The 22988-nt window shown below is 49.6% G+C and overlaps 4 protein-coding genes across 5 annotated transcripts in view; 1 reads left to right on the top strand and 3 right to left on the bottom strand.

Moving 5' to 3' along the window:
* Positions 1-879: 879 nt before the first annotated feature.
* klf11a (Kruppel like factor 11a) lies at positions 880-6196 on the bottom strand. The gene is made up of 4 exons (XM_037450045.2): positions 5983-6196; positions 3968-4168; positions 2731-3496; positions 880-2342 (listed from the first exon to the last, which is right to left on the bottom strand). The coding sequence occupies exons 2-4, from the start codon at positions 4142-4144 to the stop codon at positions 2035-2037; spliced, it is 1251 nt and encodes a 416-aa protein (XP_037305942.2). The 5' UTR covers positions 4145-4168; positions 5983-6196; the 3' UTR covers positions 880-2034.
* A 253-nt stretch (positions 6197-6449) lies between these two features.
* taf1b (TATA box binding protein (Tbp)-associated factor, RNA polymerase I, B) lies at positions 6450-13763 on the bottom strand. The gene is made up of 16 exons (XM_037450035.2): positions 13635-13763; positions 12021-12139; positions 11559-11657; positions 11284-11371; positions 10925-11022; positions 10770-10862; positions 10360-10441; positions 10037-10208; positions 9542-9641; positions 9292-9439; positions 9042-9216; positions 8771-8808; positions 8197-8284; positions 8031-8101; positions 7733-7955; positions 6450-7656 (listed from the first exon to the last, which is right to left on the bottom strand). Exons 2-16 carry the CDS (start codon positions 12036-12038, stop codon positions 7449-7451), a joined length of 1701 nt encoding a protein of 566 aa, XP_037305932.2. The 5' UTR covers positions 12039-12139; positions 13635-13763; the 3' UTR covers positions 6450-7448.
* LOC119195236 (disintegrin and metalloproteinase domain-containing protein 17-like) lies at positions 13023-19574 on the top strand. Of its 2 annotated transcripts, none has more exons than XM_037450030.2 (18): positions 13023-13356; positions 13659-13791; positions 14177-14307; positions 15513-15601; positions 15817-15997; positions 16109-16239; positions 16320-16406; positions 16473-16583; positions 16901-17045; positions 17134-17222; positions 17308-17460; positions 17525-17724; positions 17858-17961; positions 18045-18179; positions 18250-18380; positions 18455-18588; positions 18728-18778; positions 18856-19574. In XM_037450030.2, exons 1-18 carry the CDS (start codon positions 13266-13268, stop codon positions 19121-19123), a joined length of 2364 nt encoding a protein of 787 aa, XP_037305927.2. In that variant the 5' UTR covers positions 13023-13265; the 3' UTR covers positions 19124-19574. The 2 variants fall into 2 exon arrangements, with proteins under 2 accessions (XP_037305927.2, XP_037305926.2); XM_037450029.2 differs by having other exon boundaries at positions 13026-13356; positions 18455-18622.
* Positions 19575-19711: 137 nt separating this feature from the next.
* The window catches only part of cpsf3 (cleavage and polyadenylation specific factor 3), a 4718-nt gene continuing 1441 nt past the window's right edge, over positions 19712-22988 (bottom strand). Inside the window, exons 6-18 of the mRNA XM_037450031.2 lie at positions 22952-22988; positions 22705-22855; positions 22440-22615; positions 22206-22364; positions 21984-22130; positions 21645-21797; positions 21460-21568; positions 21233-21331; positions 20922-21016; positions 20704-20791; positions 20562-20628; positions 20013-20109; positions 19712-19920 (exon numbers count right to left, since the gene is read on the bottom strand). The exon at positions 22952-22988 is cut by the window's right edge and continues 53 nt beyond it. Of these exons, the coding sequence (XP_037305928.1) occupies positions 19831-19920; positions 20013-20109; positions 20562-20628; positions 20704-20791; positions 20922-21016; positions 21233-21331; positions 21460-21568; positions 21645-21797; positions 21984-22130; positions 22206-22364; positions 22440-22615; positions 22705-22855; positions 22952-22988 (1468 nt within the window). The 3' untranslated portion in view covers positions 19712-19830. The remainder of the gene's footprint in view (positions 19921-20012; positions 20110-20561; positions 20629-20703; positions 20792-20921; positions 21017-21232; positions 21332-21459; positions 21569-21644; positions 21798-21983; positions 22131-22205; positions 22365-22439; positions 22616-22704; positions 22856-22951) is intronic.

The following is a 22988-nucleotide window of genomic DNA, read 5'->3' as shown; positions in this document are numbered from 1 at the left end:
GGTCAGTAAACCAAGGGGGCGGGTCCCTCAGCGACCAATGACGCGGCCCGCTCACTTTATCGGCTCAACGCCGTCCTCTCCCATTGGTCACGCCCCCTGAAAACTGCCTCCTGATTGGACAATCGCTGTTACCAGGGTGGTTGGGGAAGAGAGTTCCGCTTGTAGAAGGGAAGACGTCACAGCGCCGCTTTCGTTGAGCAGAACCTTCACCACGTGATTCTATTATTTTATAGAATGTACACTAATGAAGAAACACGTCATTATTTGAAGCTCATCATTTACAGCAAACTGTCCAGGAATGTATGTTTTTTCAACTTATTGGTTATGTACTTATTCATTATTAAGTACTCTTAAAAGTAAAAAACGACATAAAATTATTACTATCTAAATAAAACTACTAATTCAGAAGTAATATAGTACCTATTTTACTTTGTGATCCTGTAAATTACTATTTAAACTTTTCATACACTCCGATGGATTAGTTTTATCTAAAGAAAATACTCTTTATGTTTATAATGTATTTATATTCATATGTACGTATAGCCCAGTGTGAGAGTGCAATTCATCACAGGTGAAATGGAAGTGGCAATGTTTATACTATTATTACCTCTAATGTACCAGTTCTGTATACTTACTACTGTGTAATATCTGCAACATTATCTCTCTCTACATATATATATAATATATATATATATATATATATATGGCTCTGATATATATAGAGAGAAGCTAAAATATGATAATTAGGTAACCTTTTCATTATAAAAATGTATTCTTCACTGCCGATTACAGGCAACCTTCCAGAAATGGGATTATTTTCCGATATATGCCTTTATTATTAAGAATAACATTTAATACTGAGGGATTTTCCTTACTGGCTACGATATGTAAAATGTTTATTAAATAATAATTATACGGTGTAAAGCAAAGGTAGCATCACAGTGAGGAATACTGTCTACTGACATCCCCTAAAATATCAATAACTCGTACTGTTGGAATACATGTTAACATTCATATAGATACCATATGTACAGTATTTACAGTCACAGACGAACAGGAGCACGAGGCGGAGGCTTTGGCAGCGGATAAAATAAGAGCAAACATGACATTTACACATGAAGTAAACATGATGGTACTCGACGGGGGGGTGGGGGTCAAAAACAAGCTAAATAAAAAAAAAACTATATTCCAGTGCATCCTGTTGGTTTCAGTTGGATCTTGTTGGATCCAGTTAGTTCTAGTTGGATCCAGTTGGATCCTGTCCTGGATGAGTAGCAGCTTGACACCTCCTTCCTCCTCCGGTGAGTTGGTTTTAGAATAAAATTTCCTGAGCTCAATGGGAAACTCGCTCGGTCCTTCGTCTACGTTACCTGGGACCATCTGGACATGGACCCTTGTCCTCCTCATCTCGAGTTCACGTGTTTTCTTGGTGGGGAAATTAACGCTTATTACTATAACTAAAAAAAAATTAAAATGTGGAAACGTCTCAGTTGAGTTGGTCAAACAAAAGCTGAACTATAACATTTTAACAGGGTGACTGTTAAACCATTGAATTGAGCTAATTGCTACTGTTAGCATGCTAACGGTACAGATATCAGCATGTTAAAGTTGGCTAACCTGCTAAGGTTGATGTAGCATGACACGTTAACATTTCACGCTAATATGCTAACGTTAGCATTCAGCTCAAAGTACAGCAAACATGTCGTACTCACAGAGGATAACGGTATTAATTTGGATAACACAACCTTCCTCTAGCGCCCCCTTTCCTTTAATCTTTTTTAAGACCCTCTTGGAACGTGATGAGTGTTTTCAGCCTCTGGGAGGCGCTGCTGTGTCCGTAGAGTTTTTATCTGATGCCTCACGTTGTAAATGAAGCTAACGTTGACGCAGCCAGAGCTAAGCGACCATTGTTCCCCAGCAGAGTTGATTTGTAAAAAATGATCCTCCGGATGTGGAGTTGATTGACAGTCACATTTTAAGCCCAGCCCTCGGGGGTCCTGGGTCGCCCCCGTAGGGCGGGGAGGACCGAGCCCATCAGTTGGCGGGGGCTACCAGCACGCCGACGGGAAGTAGCCCTTGAGGCCCCCGCTCCGGCCCTTGGGCAGGGCCCCTCTGTGGATGTCCCGGGTCCCGGGTCTCGGCGGGCCAAGCCGACGCCCTCTTGGCGGTGATATGCCGCCGGGCGTGTTTGGTCAGGTGGTCGCTGCGCATGAACCGGCGGTCGCACACGTTGCAGACAAACTTCTTCTCGCCGGTGTGCGTGCGCCGGTGGCGGGAAAGCTCGTCGGAGCGGGCGAACTTCTTGTCGCAGCCGTCCCAGTGGCAGCTGAACGGCTTCTCGCCTGCAGAGAAGAAGAAGTGGCCTTTGATCTTTGCTTTGTGTAATGTACGTGACGTTCTAATTGTGTTGTTGGCATTTGATTTTGTAGCTTTTTTCCTAATTATTTGGTGTAATGAAGATCGTCAGCCTGTGTTTGTAATAAAGACGTCTAGTTGTGTGACAAGAACAAACATAGTTATTTAGCCGGTGCCTTTGATTTAATGAGACGCTCTTTCATCATAGAGTAAACAAGCTACGAAGTCACCTGATCCCTTAAAGACGTGGCACTCTGCTGATGTTAGCATGCTAACAGGCTATCACATCGGGATGAATGCTGGTTGTTTGAGTTCGATATCAATCATCAAAGGTTTGAAAGTACTGATTGAGACAGAGGTGACATCAGGCCTCACCTGTGTGCGTGCGCAGGTGAGCCTTCAGGTGGGAGCTCTTGAAGTACGTTTTCTTGCAGCCGGGGAAGTTGCAGACGTAGTTCCGTCTGCGGGAGAAGTCGGCCTGCGAGGCACCGCAGCCGCTCGCTGCCGTTGGCATGTAAACGGGCGCCGGTGCCAGGGGGAGGAGCTTAGTGTTGCCCAGCGTCACGACAGTCTGCGTGCCCTGCGGCGCCTGGGACACGGACGCCTGGGGCACCACGAACATCACGGTGCCCTGCGGCAGGGGCCCCCCCTGAGTCTGCACCTGAACCGGCGCCTGCACGAAGGCCGAGATCACACCCGTCCTGCTGCTCACCGGGAAAACCTGGCAGAGGACCGGAGGGGAGCAGGAGGAGGAGCGAGGGGGGGAGGGCAGAGGAGCCACCTTGTCCTCTGGAAGAGACTCTGGCGTCACCAACTGAGGCAGCGTGGACGCTTCCGCCGGCCTGGCGGCGGGCAGGGGGATGCAGAGACTGTCGCCGGTGTGGCGGATGACGCTGGTGACCATCGCTCTGCCGGGCAGGGCCACGTGGGACGACTGCGCCTGGGGCGGAGGTGCTGAGGTCTCCGCGGCGAGGGGAGGGGGGGGAGTGAAAGGTGGAGGAGGGCAGGTGTAGGAGTCACTGAGGAGGAGGGCGGGGCCTGCGCCAGGGATAGGGCGGGGCAGCGCCGGGCTGGAGGCGGGACTTAGGGTGGAGGTAGTGGAGGCCTCAGCGAAGCTGGGACTGTGAGGCGGAGTCATACACTGATGGAGGAAAAGCCCAATCAATCAACTAATATTACTTTATTACTCAGAGTAATTGTTAAGAAATACCAAGATCCAATAGACAATACCACAGTCATTTAGATGGTAAAAGTAAATACAAATAAATCATTCTATAAACATATAAATATAAGTATACATAGTAATACATGTACTTAATGAATGAATACATTATATATTATTGTATATATTTACATACATAATGCATTTACTTTTGTCTAATTTTGTTTTTATACTGCAGTCATCTGTTTTATTTAATAAAAGACTGAACCGTGAAAGAAGATTCATGGATTATCAAATGTTACCTGCATATATATATGTTCAATATATAATGTGATAAATATTCAAATATAATATGCATAAATAGATACATGTATTAAATATGTACACATTAAATACATTGTAGGATATTTACACATTATTTATGTTCATGACCATAATTACGTTTCTCACCAATGACGACAGGGCAATCACATCCCCCCCCTCCTGGTGGAGATGGATGGAGTCACAGGAGTCGGAGGTGGGGGTCAGTGGGCGGGGCTTGTGCGACCTTTGACCCCAGAAGCTCATGCTGACGAGCGCCTCTGCGGCCTCTAGGTCGTGGTACTCGATGCACGGCTTCGGCTCCATTGTGGTCGCCGTCTGGCCGTCAACCTGCAGGACGAAGACAGCCTCAGCAAAGGGATCCCAAACCCATCAGAACCTTCTCACCAAAGGGATCCCAAACCCATCAGAACCTTCTCACCAAAGGGATCCCAAACCCATCAGAACCTTCTCACCAAAGGGATCCCAAACCCATCAGAACCTTCTCACCAAAGGGATCCCAAACCCATCAGAACCTTCTCAGCAAAGGGATCCCAAACTCATCAGAACCTTCTCAGCAAAGGGATCCCAAACCCATCAGAACCTTCTCACCAAAGGGATCCCAAACCCATCAGAACCTTCTCAGCAAAGGGATCCCAAACCCATCAGAACCTTCTCACCAAAGGGATCCCAAACCCATCAGAACCTTCTCACCAAAGGGATCCCAAACCCATCAGAACCTTCTCAGCAAAGGGATCCCAAACCCATCAGAACCTTCTCACCAAAGGGATCCCAAACCCATCAGAACCTTCTCACCAAAGGGATCCCAAACCCATCAGAACCTTCTCACCAAAGGGATCCCAAACCCATCAGAACCTTCTCAGCAAAGGGATCCCAAACTCATCAGAACCTTCTCAGCAAAGGGATCCCAAACCCATCAGAACCTTCTCACCAAAGGGATCCCAAACCCATCAGAACCTTCTCAGCAAAGGGATCCCAAACCCATCAGAACCTTCTCACCAAAGGGATCCCAAACCCATCAGAACCTTCTCACCAAAGGGATCCCAAACCCATCAGAACCTTCTCACCAAAGGGATCCCAAACCCATCAGAACCTTCTCAGCAAAGGGATCCCAAACCCATCAGAACCTTCTCAGCAAAGGGATCCCAAACCCATCAGAACCTTCTCAGCAAAGGGATCCCAAACCCATCAGAACCTTCTCAGCAAAGGGATCCCAAACCCATCAGAACCTTCTCACCAAAGGGATCCCAAACCCATCAGAACCTTCTCACCAAAGGGATCCCAAAGAAAATGGGGTGTGACGTTTCTTTCTATATGAAATATATTTTGATTTGTTGTGAGCTGATTTGTGTCCAGAAGACACCAGACGTCCTGCTGACGATCACCTGGCATCATCTGGAGTGGATTTGAGCAACACACACAGGAAACCTCCCCTGCACCCAGAATAGATGATGACGGGACAGTGTGAGCCAAAGATACACGCCCCGCCCCCTCCAAACAAGCCCCGCCCCCACCTCCCCCCCATTAGCGTGCACCGACTCACCCCAGAGCGAGAGGGAGAAACAGGAAGTGTAGTCGGAGACAACAAAGTGTCATCGAGCTGCGCTGAGATTTCCCACGTTTTAGATCACCACAAATGCATCATAGCAGGTAGAAACATTCATTCACAATCACTCAAATCAAATGAAACCTTATTAATCATACACCTGTCTACCAGGATTTACCGTATGATTCTATTGATCGACTTGAATCCTCAGCTGGACACATCGGTCTCATCAATTGTTCAATTCGATTCATTTTATTGTGTTTATCCCAAATTACAAATGAGCCTCAGAGGGCTTTATTCTGTACACATGCGACATCCTCTGTCCCGAAGCACAATACTGATTTATAAATGTTATATTTTACTTACATATCTGACCATTTTAAACACAAACGAGCTGACATTTTAATAAAAAAAATGTAAATAGATATTCATTCAGTGGCATATAATTGTAACATTATTATTATTATATAAGACAATCATTCATTCTGTAGTCAGATATTTCATTATATACGTAATATATATACATATCTATATTAGATGTATATTATATGTAAGGTACACATAATAAACATACGTTACAGAATGAGATCATACTCACCAGTAGAAACAAAGACAACCTGCTCCATCAACTTTATCATCCAGCAATGCAACTATTGTACACACGCACGCGCACAGGAGACACTGGGTTCAGCCTGACCTCAGGTAAACCGCCTCCAAGCGACGTGCACGAGCGCACCTGAGCGCGCGCAGGCTCGGGTGTTTTAAGAAGAACGCGCAACAACTTGAGAATAACAGAAGAATTAAAGCGCGAGACTCACCTGCCAGCAGCGCGCGTGAAGCTGATCACGAGGGACAGGAGGAAGTAAACCAGGGAGCGCTCGATTAGAAAGCTCCTGACTCGAGCCGAGCGGAGACACACTCAGAAATAAAGAAATAACAGAAGAAATGAGAAGCAGTCTGGCGGGTGGTAACACGCAGCCAATCACAGGCCGAGGCGTCGCGCGCCGCGGCCAATCACGCGCCGGGCCGCGCGTCACCGGGCCGCGGCGCGCCCCGCCATTCGCCCGACGCAGGGTGCGCGGCTGTCGGGGGGCGTGGCCACAGAGTCAGCGGTGTCAAAGTAAACCCGGTGAACCCGGGAGCGCGCCGACTGGAGGAAAGGTTGGGCTCGCGAGGCGCGCCGCGCGGACGCGCACGCGAGAAGCAACTGCGGATCCACAATAAATGTACAGAGAGTTCTATTGTTATCAGGTCACATGGATGCATCAACAAGCTTGTTGTATAGAAATCACTTACTGGGTTAACTGTCCTTTTCACTAGGATATTAAAACACACCTATCATTTAATAAATAATATATTTAACCAAATCTCTAATCTAAAAATGTGTCAGTTATATTGTTGTTTTTTCTTAACATGGTTAAAGTAATACTAAATATGTTCTAAAAGGAACTGTCTTTAGTTTGTGCCACGACTTGAAGGACGTGTTTTACCTATTGATCATTAAATGAAATGGACTAATGGAGGATGAGGAGCAAAAGGAGGAAGATGAGGATGGAGAGGAGCCATCAGCTCTTTGTGTCCTTTATTTACAGATGAGACTCCACAAAGTTGGATCAGACTCTAACGGCCCCCCCTCCTCCTCTGGGCCCACACACTGCTCACGCCGCCTTTGTTGTGGCTGCATCTCAAACCTTTAGACTGCAGGGGGGAACCCAGGGATGGAGGAGGAGGAAGGTGGAAGGAAAGGAAAAGAGAAGAAGCGAGGAGAGGAAAGGAGATGAGGAGGTGACACCAGTTAATTTCCCTTTTCAGGTTCAGCAAGGTTGCATCATTAGAACAAAGAAAAAGGCAGCAGCTGGTCATCAGAAAAAGTGATGAGATGTTACTGTGCGTTCAAATATCCTCATCAGATTATCAGGATTACGAGTTCAAGGCGTCACGTTTTATTGGAGAAAACATTTAAACGAGCACATGACGTCTCATGGGCTTAAAAAATCTAAAATATTCAGAAATGTCCAGAACCCACAAACATCAGAGCGGCTGTGTCCTTTGTGGAGTCTCATCTCAGGTCTTGATCTTGCTTCTGGACCTGGACCTGGCCTTCCTGCTCCTCTTCCTGCTGTTGCCGTTGACGACCCTGGCCTCCACCCTCAGCACCTCCTGGAACAGGTCCGCCGGCTTCACCTCCAGCAGGAAGCAGAAGAGCTGCAGCAGCCACACGAAGGTCCGGGGCAGCGTGGCCTCCACGTCGGAGTAGAGCCTGGAGCACCTCCTGCAGAGAGGGGGAGGCACGGCTCAGGAGGGGAGTAGATGGGGGGGGGCAAAGGTCGAGGGGTCAAAGGTCGTACCGCGAGGAGCGGAGAGCTGGATGCCAGTAGGTGGAGTTGGACGGAGTCAGGACGCCGTCCTTCAGGGTCAAGACTCCGTCCAGCTTCTTGTGGTGCAGACTGGGTCCGTCTGCAGAGTCCTCGACACCCCAGAAGAACCTGAAGCTGGACGGGTCGCCCGGCTGGACCGAGACCGGACGACCCGACAGCTTCTCAAAGCAGACCTGCACCTGCTCTGCTACCCCTGTAGAGAGGCGGGGGGGCGGAGTCAGACTAAATGACCCCTTTTTAAAATATTAATATGTGTTTTCAATCCTACTTTTAGTCTTCAGCACAACACTTTTCTTCTGGCTGGCGGGGTGAAGAAGCTTCTGAGGCGCCCACTGCTTCCTGTGTGAAACACACTGTGAATACAGGAGGGACGGGGACAGACCCGGGGGACAGACCCGGGGGACAGACCCGGGGGACAGACCCGGGGGACCCACCTGGCGACCTGGTGCTTCCTCCGGTGCTGAGCTCGGGTCAGAGCGGCCTGCACCACCCTGAACCACCTCCTCAGGCTGAACATGGTTGCTGGAGGTTTGACAAACAGACGTCTCTACATTCTGCTGCGTTCACACCAAAAGCAGAGCAGGTTCCCCCCCCCGCCTCAACGCGCCCCGCTAGTTGTAGTTAACTCGCGTCCCGCCTCATTCACGCCTGAAAGGGGGCGTGGCTTATCTCCATAAAGACCGTTATCGTTTCCGCCATAGAAATAAAACCACGTGTCCCTGGTGAGGGACAGCAGCTTCATGAAGCGTCCTCACGCTGTGCCAGCAGGACGGCGGATTGACTTTCGCAAGACATCGTCGTGCTGATTGTTTGGGACGAACAAGTGATTTATTCACTTCGTTTTTTCGTGACGCCTGTTGAAAATTTGCTTCGTTCGCATTATTCGCATTAAATTTGCAGAGAATCTACTCACGCAAATGATTCGCTTCGCTTTTGGCGTGAATGCAGCATGAGTTAGCATGAGTTAGCATGAGTTAGCATGAGTTAGCGTTAGCTGTGAGAACTCACCTGTGTCGTCCTGGTCACATGCCTCATGGGATAAATCCCTGAAAGACACAAAGGGTCCTTTTAGAGAGTCGAGCTTCCTTCTCTGTGACATCAGTGTGTTTTTATTTCTTTATTAAAGCTTTATTTGAATCTTATTTTGGCAGGAAACGCATCAGAGGAATTTGTTCCAGGTTGAAATTTCACTGATATTTTAAGAGCCACTCAGGTGAGCTCACAGGATTTGACCAGCATGTGGTCACTAAGGAGCGCATCGAGGGGTCGTCATGGTTACCACTCAGTGTGGTCGTCCAGGCCGAAGAGCAGCTTCATGGTGACGATGATGAGGGCGGCGGTCTGCACGTCGTACCGCGGCAGGGAGGGGCAACTCTTCAGGTGGACGGTGTGGAGCGTTTGATCCGCCATACCAGCGCGCTCCATAAGCCGGCAGACCCACGGGTGGAGCTCGTCTGGGAGGAGACGGTTAGATATCAGATATCAGTACTGCAGGTCAGTATTCACAGTATTACGGTTGGTACTACTACCGGGCAAGTTGGCGTCCATCAGGTAGCGCAGGCTGAGCAGAGCCGGGTGCAGCAGACTCTGCCGGCTGATTGGAGGAAAAGCAGGAAGCTGCAAGAACAGGACGAGCTCCTGAGCATCGCTGTGCACCACCCGGTGGGAAGGGATGCTCTGTTGGGAAAAGCCAGCGCACCCAACGTGAGGTCAGTACACCGCTAGATGTACAATCAATCACACTATTGATTCCGTATCAGGAGCGGATTGGTTCCTGACCTGCACTCTGAACAGAAGAGCGTCTTTGCCTTCCAGCTTCATCTCATCAGGAAGTTCCTGGTAGGCGTTGACGTACGGGACGTGACCTTCGTTCACCAGCCTGAGGACAAACAGCCCACTGGTTCCCTCAAGGCTTCAACCATCGATGGGCTTCATTGTGTACCTGTGCAGGTGTGTGTGTGTGTGTCGTTACCTGTGCAGGTGTGTGTGTTGTTACCTGAGCAGGTGTCTGTGTATCGTTACCTGTGCAGGTGTGTGTGTGTGTGTCGTTACCTGAGCAGGTGTGTGTGTCGTTACCTGTGCAGGTGTGTGTGTCGTTACCTGAGCAGGTGTCTGTGTATCGTTACCTGTGCAGGTGTGTGTGTGTGTGTCGTTACCTGTGCAGGTGTGTGTGTCGTTACCTGAGCAGGTGTCTGCGTATCGTTACCTGTGCAGGTGTGTGTGTGTGTATGTGTCGTTACCTGAGCAGGTGTGTGTGTGTGTGTGTGTCGTTACCTGAGCAGGTCGCTGAGGGTCAGCGGCTCTCTGCTCCACACCAGCGCCATGTGGATCAGCGCCAGAGTCCTCTTCATGCTCAGCAGACTGTGTTGGGTCGTCCTCATGTCAGCTGACAGGTAGCTGACAGCATCCAAAGAGCCCGAAAATGTCGACCAATCACTGGTGCTCCCTGTGGGGTCAACAGTCACATGTTGCTGCTGGACCAATCGGGCCGACACTCGACAGAATGCTCGCCACAAACAGCTTTCAATGGCAACAATAAACGTGCGATTGATTGATTGATGGATTGATTGATCGATGGATTGATCGATGGAGTGCACCTGCGTTGCAGCTGTCTCTGTCCGTCTCGCTGGCGTTGGCGGTGGACTCGGCGGCGCTGTCCGAGTCGGTGTCCGGCCCCCGCTGAGGAGACAGCGTTTAGCTTCACCTCCTCGAACTCTCAAATACACACAAAGTGAGAGCGGAAACTACCACAATAAAACTCCATAAACACGCTTTAATGATACTATACATTAGAAATAATAATAACAATATGTAAATATTAATCATCATTAATAATAAACTTACTACTAATGGTAGTAACAATAATATTAATAACATGAATAATAGGAATCATATTATTAGTGAAAAGAAATTCAATCATATTATTTATGTTATTAATAATAACACTATGAACATTACAAATGATGTTAGTAATATTAATCGTAGTGGTGTCAGCTGCTGAACTCACCCCCCCCCTCCTGCTCGGCCTCATGAGGGGGCTGGCGTACGCCTGGCCGCTCTTCTGCAGGAAGATTCTCCACAGCTCACACAGAACCTCGTCCTGAAACCACAGCGTCCGTCAGACTGGGAGACATCATGGAAACCACCAAGCAGGACACGGACCTTGAAGCGGGGGCCGACCCCCAGGCGGATGAGGGCGTCGGCCTGGTTCCTCAAGATGAACTGGAAGCCCTCACAGAGCGCCCACCGCCGCCCGCGCTCTGAGGAGCACAAACAGGAAGTGAAAGGCAATCGCATCAAATAACAACAACGTACTTTGGGGTGAAAAAACAGAAAATAGTATTAAATAATATTAAAAATAATGAAAAACTACAGATCATTTTGTTGTTTAGATAAAAGTGAATGTTGTGACTTGGTTGGTTTGTAAAAACATTTCCCAGAATAAAATATTTATAGATTAATAATAATATATTTAATCCCAGCAGGTTGATCTAAAAAAAGTCTTTACTAAAAATACTGACCCAGCGTCTTGGTTCTGGGTCCTCTGCCGATGGTGGTGACCCGGTTGGTGCCGGGATTGAAGGTGGGGTCCACCACCTCTTTGGTTCTCTGAGGACGTGTTATAAGCGTGTTATAAGCGTGTTACATCACCACCTCTTTGGTTCTCTGAGGACGTGTTATAAGCGTGTTATAAGCGTGTTACATCACCACCTCTTTGGTTCTCTGAGGACGTGTTATAAATGTCTTTATAGCTGTTATAAACATGTTATGTTTTGTTGTTGTTGTTGTTGTTTACCTCGATGACATTGTGACAGGATCTGCAGTAGAAACGACCTTCGTCCGAAATGCCCCAATCCACCGCGGAGCACACAGCGCAGGGCTCCTTGTAGCCGGCCTACACACACACACACACACACACACACACACACACGCACACACGCGCACACACGCGCACACACACACGCACACACACGCACACACACGCACACACACACACATACATACACACACACGCACACGCACACACACACACACCCCTGAGTTTCCTCTAAAACTACAACCTGAAGAGGAAACCGTTATTTGAATCCGGGCGTCTTCTCGCGGGCTTGTTTCAACATTCCACAGCGCTGAGGAACGTGACGTCACGACGCACCTGCACTTACCTAACCACTCACTTCTTCTTCATGTGACACCAACAAAAGCTCTCATACAGTTTGGAAGTTGCCTGTAGGCCACATGAAATATGAAATATCCTCACCGTGTGTTCTTCGTCCATCTCGATCACGTGGAGGGTGTGTTTGGGTTCTGCTGCTGCTTCTTCTTCTTCTTTCTCTTCCGGTGGACTGACGGCGTCTCGCGCCTCTGCTGCCGCTCAGTCTGGAACCGGAACTACACCTTTCACCACTTCTCATTCTACTCTCATTTGACGTATTACATTTTAATATCATTTTGTTTTAAACTAAATAAACCACAGACACAACATATCAAATAGATACATGTAAAATATCTAGTTAAATAACTCTGGTTCAATATTTTTGATTAAACAAACTGCTTGAATGTTTCTAGTTTCAATAACTCTGATGAAATAACTCAGATTGTCTCTAATTTAATATCTCTGAACGTCTCTGGCAGTGAAAGCGGATTTGCAGGGATCAGAAGATATAAATAGAGCTGCGAGATGTCTCTTCTCTGCCGTTACATAAGATCGACGTCACGTTTCTTTTGTGTATTGGAAGTTATTTGAGCAGTTTAAGCTCATTTAATACAAAACACCGAACAAAACACTAATATAAGGGTGTTTACATCGTTTTTTTAGTTCCAGCATGTTTGACTCACAGCATCAAGCTCACCACAATAAGAGCACATTATGATGACAGATATTCAAAATAAAACGTTCTCTGGGAAATCTGATTCTAGCAACTTGCCACGGTTTACTTTCTGCAGAACACGAATAATACTGAATAAAATACCAACAGAATGAAACATGTCGATGATTATTTGATGGAAATGAATTAAAGACATCCAAGACAACAATAATTCCATATTTAACCAGCGTCTATAATTCAGAAGTTGACTGAATACAAAGAATATAAAATATTCAACCAAATACAATCTTTTACAGATTCTATAAATATATGTTTATTTTACTGTCCCAGGCAACGTATTATCTTCATATTAATTTAGTGATGATTAATATATTAAGTCAATCTGTATTATTTGTATTCCCACGTATTGTCGTTTCTTACGTCAGGCTTTTATTGTGAAGGCGCAGGAAGCTACTTCCGCCGTGTTAGCTAGCTACTCTATTTTTCTTCCTGTTCATTTCGAACCGAAGTTTTTTTTTTTTACCGGATTTAAAGAACAAAATAGTTCAACCGGACGTGATTACGCAGGAAATGGGTCTAAATGATGAAAGTGTTGTAATAGAACCTGTCGTTTTTAGTTGAATCTGACGTCTGCAGACTTTCAAACTGAAACAAGCAGCGACGAGTGAAACATCGAAATGAGACCGGAAGTCTTTTTTATCACCGTTTTTACCGTTTTAACGGAACCGGCCGTTTCTCCGGTTGCTGATAAAGAAGAGAAACATTATAGTAAGTTATTCAAATAATTAATCATTAAAGTTGATATAATAATCAGGTCTAAAACGTCGTTAAAGAAACAAGCCTGACGTCACTTCAATGAACGCAGAGTGGAAGCTCCTTTTTGAGTCGGAATCAGAAATTTGACTAAATACCGCAAGTATTTTATAAAATAATGTAATTGTATTTAATTTAATTGATTAAACATGACAAAACAAAGGGTTCAAACAATCTTTGGCAAGTCAAAATGAATAATAATGAATAGAAATAGTAATAATTAAAGAACGCGCCAGTGTATTTCTCTTTCCCCTCAGCGGCGTCTCTCAGGTCGATGCTGGACGCCTTCGACGTGCTGCCGCGCTCCGACCTGCGAACTCACTCCGTCCGCCGCCGCGACCTCCACGCCCACCACCTGGAGAAGCTGCTCAGCTTCAGCGCCCTGCAGAGGTCAGAGGTCACGCCTCGCACAGGTCTGACTGAGCCAAGTGCAGCCTGACGGCAGCTGTGCGTGTGTGTGCGTGTGTGTGTGCGTATGTGTGTGTGTGTGTGTGCGTGTGTGTGTGTGTGTGTGTGCGTGCGTGTGTGTGTGTGTGTGTGTGTGCGTGTATGTGTGTGTGTGTGCGTGCGTGTGTGTGTGTGTGTGTGTGTGTGCGTGTGTATGTGTGCGTGTGTGTGTGCGTGTGCGTGTGTGTGTGCGTGTGTGTGTGTGTGCGTGTGTGTGTGTGTGTGCGTGTGTGTGTGCGTGTGTGTGTGTGTGCGTGTGTGTGTGTGTGTGTGTGCGTGTGTGTGTGTGTGTGTGTGTGTGCGTGTATGTGTGCGTGTGTGTGTGCAGGCACTTCAGACTCTACCTGAGGACCAACGACCAGCTGTTCACAGAGGACTTCAGGGCCGTGATGGTGGAGGACGGACAAGAGAGAAACGTCACGGTCAACAGACACAAATACTTCACGGGACACGTCGTCGGTGACAGAGACTCACTCATTCATCCATTCATCAGTTATTCAACCATCCATTGACTCGCTCATTCATCCATTCATCAGTTATTCAACCATCCATCGACTCACTCATACATCCATTCATCAGTTATTCAACCATCCATTGACTCACTCATTCATCCATTCATCAGTTATTCAACCATCCATTGACTCGCTCATTCATCCATTCATCAGTTATTCAACCATCCATTGTCTCACTCACTCATCCATTCATCAGTTATTCAACCATCCATTGACTCGCTCATTCATCCATTCATCGGTTATTCAACCATCCATTGTCTCGCTCATTCATCCATTCATCAGTTATTCAACCATCCAATTATCTCACTCATTCATCCATTCATCAGTTATTCAACCATCCATTGACTCACTCATTCATCCATTCATCAGTTATTCAACCATCCATTGACTCACTCACTCATCCATTCATCAGTTATTCAACCATCCATTGACTCACTCACTCATCCATTCATCAGTTATTCAACCATCCATTGACTCGCTCATTCATCCATTCATCAGTTATTCAACCATCCATTGTCTCGCTCATTCATCCATTCATCAGTTATTCAACCATCCATTGACTCACTCATTCATCCATTCATCAGTTATTCAACCATCCATTGACTCGCTCATTCATCCATTCATCAGTTATTCAACCATCCATTGACTCACTCATACATCCATTCATCAGTTATTCAACCATCCATTGACTCACTCATTCATCCATTCATCAGTTATTCAACCATCCATTGACTCGCTCATTCATCCATTCATCAGTTATTCAACCATCCATTGACTCGCTCATTCATCCATTCATCAGTTATTCAACCATCCATTGTCTCACTCACTCATCCATTCATCAGTTATTCAACCATCCATTGACTCGCTCATTCATCCATTCATCAGTTATTCAACCATCCATTGACTCGCTCATTCATCCATTCATCAGTTATTCAACCCTCCATTGTCTCGCTCATTCATCCATTCATCAGTTATTCAACCATCCATTGACTCGCTCATTCATCCATTCATCAGTTATTCAACCATCCATTGTCTCGCACATTCATCCATTCATCAGTTATTCAACCATCCATTGTCTCGCTCATTCATCCATTCATCAGTTATTCAACCATCCATTGACTCACTCATTCATCCATTTGTTTCCTGCTTCAGGGGAGGTAAACTCTAGAGTTCAGGCTCACATCGACGACCACGAGTTCTCTGCTCACATCCTCACTGACGAGGCCGAGTACAACGTTGAGGTGAGACACTGTCACATGACACCACCACACTACACGTCACATGACACCACCACACTACACGTCACATGACACCTCCACACTACACGGCACATGACACCTCCACACTACACGTCATGGTTTCAGAATGTCATGTTTTTGGCACAATGAATATTTGATGAGCTGAGAGACGATGACGATGATGATGATGATGACGATGGAGGTGATCGTGTGCTCAGCCTCTGTGGAGGTTCACCTCGGCCCCCCGCGATGGTCGTTTGCTGGTCTACCGCTCAGAGGACATCAGGAGCCTCGGCCGCCTGCAGCGGCCCTCGGTCTGCGGCTACGTGACCTCCGACCCCCGCCACCGACCCCCCGACGGCGCTGAGGTCACCTCGCCGGAGGACGAGGAAGAAGAAGGTCAGTCGGTTTGAGCCCAGAAGAACTTCTGCTTCACACTCTGATGCTCTAATGTGAACTTGAGGATATCTGTTCCACACATAAAGTATTTGGTTGATCTTCACTCTTCAGCCACAGCGTCCCGAGGGAAGCGCCAGCTGCCCGACCCCCAGAAGGACACCTGTCCTCTGCTGCTGGTGGCCGACCACCGCTTCTTCCAGCACATGGGCCGCGGGGAGGAGAGCACCACCCTCAACTACCTGGTCAGTCCCCCCCCAACAGAAGACTTCCTGTTGGTGCTGCTTCTCGTCCAGAGGAAAGACGTTTAGTCGACTGTCCACAGATCGAGCTGATCGACCGCGTGGACGACATCTACAGGAACACCTCGTGGGACGAGGGCCTCTCCGGCTACGGCGTTCAGATCCAGCAGGTGAGGGGGGGGGGACGCCGGAGGCTGGCGGCGGGTCGGGTCTGAACCTCTTGTGTCTCCGCTCAGATCATCATCGAGAAGAACCCGACTCCCGTCGGCCCGGGAGGAAGCCACTTCAACATGGGGGGGAGCCCGGTGGAGGGGCGAGGGGTCTGGGACGTGAAGAAGCTGCTGGAGGTACTCGCCTGTCACTCATTACTCCTTTATGCTGTTAGGAAGGGAAGCAGATCATGTCCATGCGAAAACATCTGGATGTATTCATTTTACAGATTACCAGTGAACACATCATGATAACCAGTTAATGTTCTCTGAGCAGAGCCTGAACGCATCACAAAGTAACTGGTTGGTTAGCCATTAGCGTGTTGATTTAAACATGGGTTGTTTACGATGTCACATGACAAACAGCGGTCTGTCACTGCTAACGAACACGCCACACGACAGTGAGAGGCAGCGTTGCATTGTGGGTAACGTAGTTCGTAACGTCCGCCCTGCAGCAGTTCAGCGTGGACATTGCGGAGAAAGCGTCTAACGTCTGCCTGGCTCACCTCTTCACCTACCAGGACTTTGACGGGGGCACTCTGGGTCTGGCCTACGTGGCCCCCTCCAAACCCGACATCCCCGGAGGCCTCTGCTCCAAAGGTGAAGCCCCCCCCCCCTCGACTCGGCCTCCCCCGGCGCTGAGAGGCAGTGACTCACTCTCTCATGTGTGTCTCTCGTCCCCCTGAAGCCTGTCCTTCAGCTAACGGGCAGAGAGACATCTACCTGAACACGGGCCTGACCAGCACCAAGAACTACGGCAAGACCATCCTCACCAAGGTGGGCTGGAGGCCTCCCCCCCCCTTCACGTCTCCGTCCTGGTAGAAATGAGAACCCGTGGAGGTCTTTGTGTTTCTCCTCCCAGGAGGCGGACCTGGTGACGACTCACGAGCTCGGCCACAACTTTGGGGCGGAGCACGACCCCGAGGACCTCCCCTACTGCGCCCCCAGCGAGGACCAGGGGGGGAAGTACGTCATGTACCCCATCGCCGTGAGCGGGGACCACGTCCACAACAAGGTGGGTTGGCGTGGCGTCTCTGGGTCCCTACGGGTCTGAACTGACCGTCTCCTCCGCTGTCCAGATGTTCTCTAACTGCAGCAAGCGCTCCATCGTGAAGCGGCTGAGGGCCAAGGCCCCGTCCTGCTTCAGGCGGAGGAACACCAACGTGTGCGGCAACTCTCGGGTGGAGCAGGGCGAGGAGTGCGACCCGGGGATGTTGCACATCCACCTGGACCGCTGCTGCACCGCCGACTGCCGGCTGGCCGCCGGAGCTCAGTGCAGGTCAGCGAAGCCGGGGTCACCGGGGTCACCTGCCCACAGTCTAGATCGTCTCCACTGACCCGTCTCCTTGGTTACAGATGCGTTGATGAGGAGGTCAAAGTTCACCTGCGGCCTCTCTCCCTTGTGTTTTTAGCGACAGGAACAGCGCGTGCTGCAGAAACTGCGCGTTCGATGCGGAAGGGGCGGTCTGTCAGGAGCCCATCGACGCCACCTGCAAAGGACACTCGTACTGCACAGGTCAGCCCCGCAGGTCAAAGGTCGCACATGAGCCCGCGCTCTACGGCGCCCCCCGCAGTGACCGCAGGCTTTGTGTTTGACAGGAAACAGCAGCGAGTGTCCTCCCCCGGAGGACGCCGCCGATGAGACGGCGTGTCTGGACAGCGGCGAGTGTCTGAAGGGCGAGTGCGTTCCCTTCTGCACGGCGGCGCTGCAGCTGCAGCCCTGCGCCTGCAACCGTAAGTACCTCCTAACGTCTGCACCTGGGCCTCCACCCGCCGCCGCTCACCTCCTTCTCCTCCTCCGTAGAAACCAACTCGTCCTGCGCCGTCTGCTGCCGCGACGCCGCCGGCGTGTGCGCTCCGTACCGCGACGCAGGCGGTCACTTCCTGTTCCTGCGTAAGGGGAAGCCCTGCACCGTGGGCTTCTGTGACGGAGCGGTGAGTCCCCCCCCCATGAACGCAGCGCGCCCTGCTCCACCTGACTTGTGTGTTTGTGGGTGTGGCCTCTTCAGGGGAAGTGCATGAAGGAGGTCCAGGACGTGGTGGAGCGTCTGTGGGACTTCATCGAGAAGCTGGACATCGACACGCTGGGGACGTTCCTGGTGGACAACATGGTGGCCTCCGTGGTGACCTTCTCTCTGCTGCTGTGGGTCCCCCTCAGCGTCCTGGTGCACTGCGTGGTACTTCGGCCCATACTAGTACAAGTACACCACTGGAGTAATACTCTGCTGGTACAAGTACACACAGCACACTTGACTGAGTTTCTTCTTCTCCGCCTGTTTTAGGACAAGAAGCTGGATGAAGAATATGAGCAGAACACCAAGTTCTTCCCTAGTGTGAGTCTGTATACACACACACACACACACACATATACATTTATATACAGTTGGAACAAGTGAGGTCTTTTTCCCAGAATGCCGAGCTCTGGAGCAGCCTGGAGTCGGCATCGGTTCAGATCTTCAAAGCTCGGACCTTCTCCCCCAGCACCTCCTCGCCCGGCCTGCGTTTCCAGCCCTGCAGCACCCAACACACCAGCCCCCCCCCGGGTCCCGGCCCCGCCCCTCCGGACGGCCCCCGCATGGCCACCATCCAGGAGGACCCCGGCTTGGACCAGGAGGCTCTGGAGGCGGCGTTCGGGCGCCCGGCGGCGGGGGCGACGCGGCGCTCCTTCGAGGACCTGACAGGTCCCCAAAGTGTGATGAGACGAAGCGGGACGACGTCCACGGTCAGACTGCAGAGACATCACATGGACACCAAGGAGACGCAGTGCTGAGAGGACTCACCTGGAGACGCCTCCTTTCAGTACAAATCGGTTTAATGCACAGCGTAATAAGGGCATCAAATTGTAAATAAGTAAATGAGGAGTTTTCAATATCTAATATTTTAAACCAAACTTTCATGTTTCTCTGGGAGAACTCAGGCTTTTATTTTGAAAACACTAATTTGTGTCATTATATTTCTGCATTAATAAGCCATACTGTTGTTACAACATTCAGATTCTCTTCTTCTGTGGTATTATAGACTTTCGCACCACGTTTGTTGAGTATTAACAGATTTAAAGTCTTGTTTTTCGTTTGTCTCGTCACTGACGGTCATGTGACCAAACTGACAAAATAAATCCACTGAATTCTTGCTTGTTGTTTCAATGAAGGGCCTCATCTCGACGACCAATAGTGACGTTTGCTCGGTTGTCGTGGCGATACGTCATGAGGCGCGCGTCATGATTTCAGATCAAATAAATGATTAATATTAAAATAATCGTCAGAAAACACCATGTAAACAACTAACTTTATTCAGTACAAAAACCAATCGGCAGCAGATCGTTGATTCCTTTGGAATCAGGATTCAAACAAAGACTTTGTCTTTGTCAAAGGAGGCGGGACATCAGTCAGAAGGCGGGGCTTAAGGCGTCGTAGAGCCGGTGGACGGCGATCTCCACCATCTCCCTCAGAGACTCGTCCTCTGCACACGCCACAGTCTGAGACAAAGGTCAGAGGTCAGGGATGCAACTAAAGTCATTCGAGTCAACAGGAAGTCAGCCAGATGGTCCAAGAAGGCCACCGTACTCACTCTGGTTTCGGGGTCGATGGACGCCGTGATCCCGTCCACAGTGACACTCAAGTCTTTACCGTCTCTGAAGTTCACGCAGTCGTCTCCAAACATGTCGCTGCAGAACAAGCGTCACAAGGGTCGGTCTGTCTCTCACAAGAGCTCTTATTTTGAAAATCCCTGCATCTCTAAAGAATTAACTGAAAAACCCTGCAGTTGGTTTAAAATACACATGTGACCTGCTGTGACCCTACAGACCCCCCCCCCCGACCCTTTTCTGTTTATTTCATTAATTCTTGTTTATTGTTTTCATTTGATTGTTGTTAAATGTTCTTTTCTGTGCATTTAACTCGTCTCTTTTAGTGGAATCATAATCATCTTTTGAAAGATTGATGATGAAAACACAAGAATGTGTGTTGGATCTTTACGGCGCCCCTGAACGCATCAAACAACAGAAAAACAACCCAGATGTTCATCAACACTTCATCACCTTTATGGAAAGAAGTATTTTGACTATTTTAAACCAAGCAGAGTGACCCCCCCCCCCCCCGGTGTGTGCTCTGGACTCACTGCAGCATGAGCTCCAGTCTCTCCATGAACACGTCCATGTCGAAGGTTTCCTTCTTTCCTTCCAGAACTGGAACAAACAAGCAGAGTATTGTGTGTGTTTGTGTGGATCGGGGGGGGGGAGTGTGTGCGTTTGTTTACTCACACTTCTGGGCGTTGGGGTTGGATTGGACCTCCAGGACCACCGTAGTGACGGCGTCAGCGTACATGTCGTTGAGCGGGTTGGCGATCCACTGAGGACGAGAACGGGGTCAGAACAGGTTAAACTACGGGATGGAAGGCCTCGTTCGTTACTTCAGTTAGCCTCAGATGTAGCAACATGCTAACGGCAGCACGCCGGGGTCAACACGTTGAGCTTCTGACCTCCAGCAGCACCATGCCGGCCTCGTGCACCAGAGTGATGCTCTTGAAGATCCGCACGGTGATCTTCTCCGCTCCCTCCACCTGCTCCACATCTCCTGAAGAAATGCATTTAGACCGGTTTAAAGAATTCACACAAGAGTTTATACTGTCACGGTCATGTGATTAGAATCGTTTTTAAATTAAAAATGATGAAGGAATCAACTTTAAACCAGTTACAAGAAAAAATAACGTCATCAAAAAATATCATCACATGGTTTCTAATGAATAAAGGTTCCACTTTATTATTATTACAAAGGATGTGTTGAAGGTACCTGCGAGGCAGCGCAGCTGACTGACCAGCAGAGAGATGGGACCCGAGTACGGGACGCACTGCGTCTGAGTCACTGTGCTCATACACAGCTCTGTGTAGTCTGCACACAAAAGAACCACAGCGCCTGAACACAACAGCCTGGGACACACAGAGAGACACACACACACACACAGAGAGACACACACACACACACACACACACAGAGACACACACACACACAGAACTAACTGGAGAGGTCAGAGGGCGTCACGATGTGGTAGTTGAAGTTCCTTTTGACGAGGATCCCTGAGACCCTTTGACCCTGAACACACTTCCTGTCCGTCAGCGAGCCCATCACCTGCAGCAAAGCATGCTGGGAGTTAACGCAGCCGCACAACACCTGACAGAAGAACAGCGCCTCGGCCGACACCCACCTTGGCCAGCTTCTCCCCCCTGAAGTTGAGGGTGACGGCCTCGGTGTTCCTCGGGTTGTGGACCTCGATGTCCACCTCGTCGTTGTCCTCGTACTCGCGGATCAGAGCCGCTTTGAGCCGAGCCATCTCGTTCTGCTCGCCGTGCACCAGGATCTGCACACACCACCGGGTCAACGTCCGCTGCTAATGCTAGCATCCAGGCTAGCCGTTTGTCAGCTGTAGTGTGCTAACGTGCTAATGTCTGTGCTAACGTGCTAATGTTGGATTATCTTGTGTATTACCTAATTTACAGTGTGTGTATGTGCGTGTGTGTGTGTGCGTGCGTGTGTGTGCGTGTACCACGTGGGGCGGTTTCAGCGCCCTGATGAACTCGCTGGTCTGCTGGTAGTCGGTGTGAGCAGAGAAGGAGATGTAATCCACAGACATCTTCAGAGGAAGCTTCTGACCCGACATGGTGGCGATCTCATCAGGCTCCGTCATGATGTGCTGCAATCAAAGCCTCTGGTTATGTGTGTGTGTGTGTGTACTGTACGGCTGTGTGTATTGACGCCCCCCCCCCACCTTGGCCAGCGTGCCCTCCACACAGTAGCCTGCGATGATGACCCCGTTCCTCTTGTCGGTGCACCAGCTCTCAAACAGCTCTCTGGACAAGCCGCTCTGCATCATACCAGGAGACGCCATCACCACGCTGGGCCCGATGTCATCGAAGTGGTCCATGCTCTGTCACACAGGGGAGGGGGGGGGGTGAGACGGCGCGGCGTACGTGCTGAGGGGGGGTCATGGCGCGGCGCTCACCTTGAGGTTGCTGATGTGCTTGAAGACGAAGGGGTTGTTGACGTTGATGGCCTTGCGGATCTTGTCGTTCATGGCGTTGATGTAGGTCTGGTACACCGCCATGCACTTCCTGGCCAGGGACGAGGCGTAGTAGATGGGGATGTCGTGCAGCTCCGGGTGGTTCTGCCAGTACTCGTCTGCACACGAAACAACGTTAACACGCACCAGGCCAGGCGGAGGAGAGCGACTGGCTGCAGAGGTGAGGTGCATGCTGGGACGCGCTCACCCAGGATGAGCAGCAGCTCCTGGGCGCGCCCCAAGGCGAAGACGGGGATCAGGCAGCGGCCCTCCCGGTTCACGATGTCGTGGACCGTGTTGCAGAAGCGAGCCTCCCTCTCCTCCCGCTTCTCGTGGATGTGCGTCCCGTAGGTGGACTCCTGCACGGGGACACGGGGACACGAGGACACGGGGACACGAGGACGCGTTCACAGCGACGCTGGGACAAAGCTCCACGCTGAAGGGACGCCACTCACCGTGATCAGGATGTCGGGTTTGACGCTCGGGATCTCA

This window comes from Pungitius pungitius, chromosome 20 (assembly GCF_949316345.1).
Source record: "Pungitius pungitius chromosome 20, fPunPun2.1, whole genome shotgun sequence".
Lineage (NCBI taxonomy): Eukaryota > Metazoa > Chordata > Actinopteri > Perciformes > Gasterosteidae > Pungitius > Pungitius pungitius.
The sequence above is the reverse complement of the archived record's forward strand: the minus strand, read 5'-3'. Positions and strand labels throughout refer to the sequence as shown.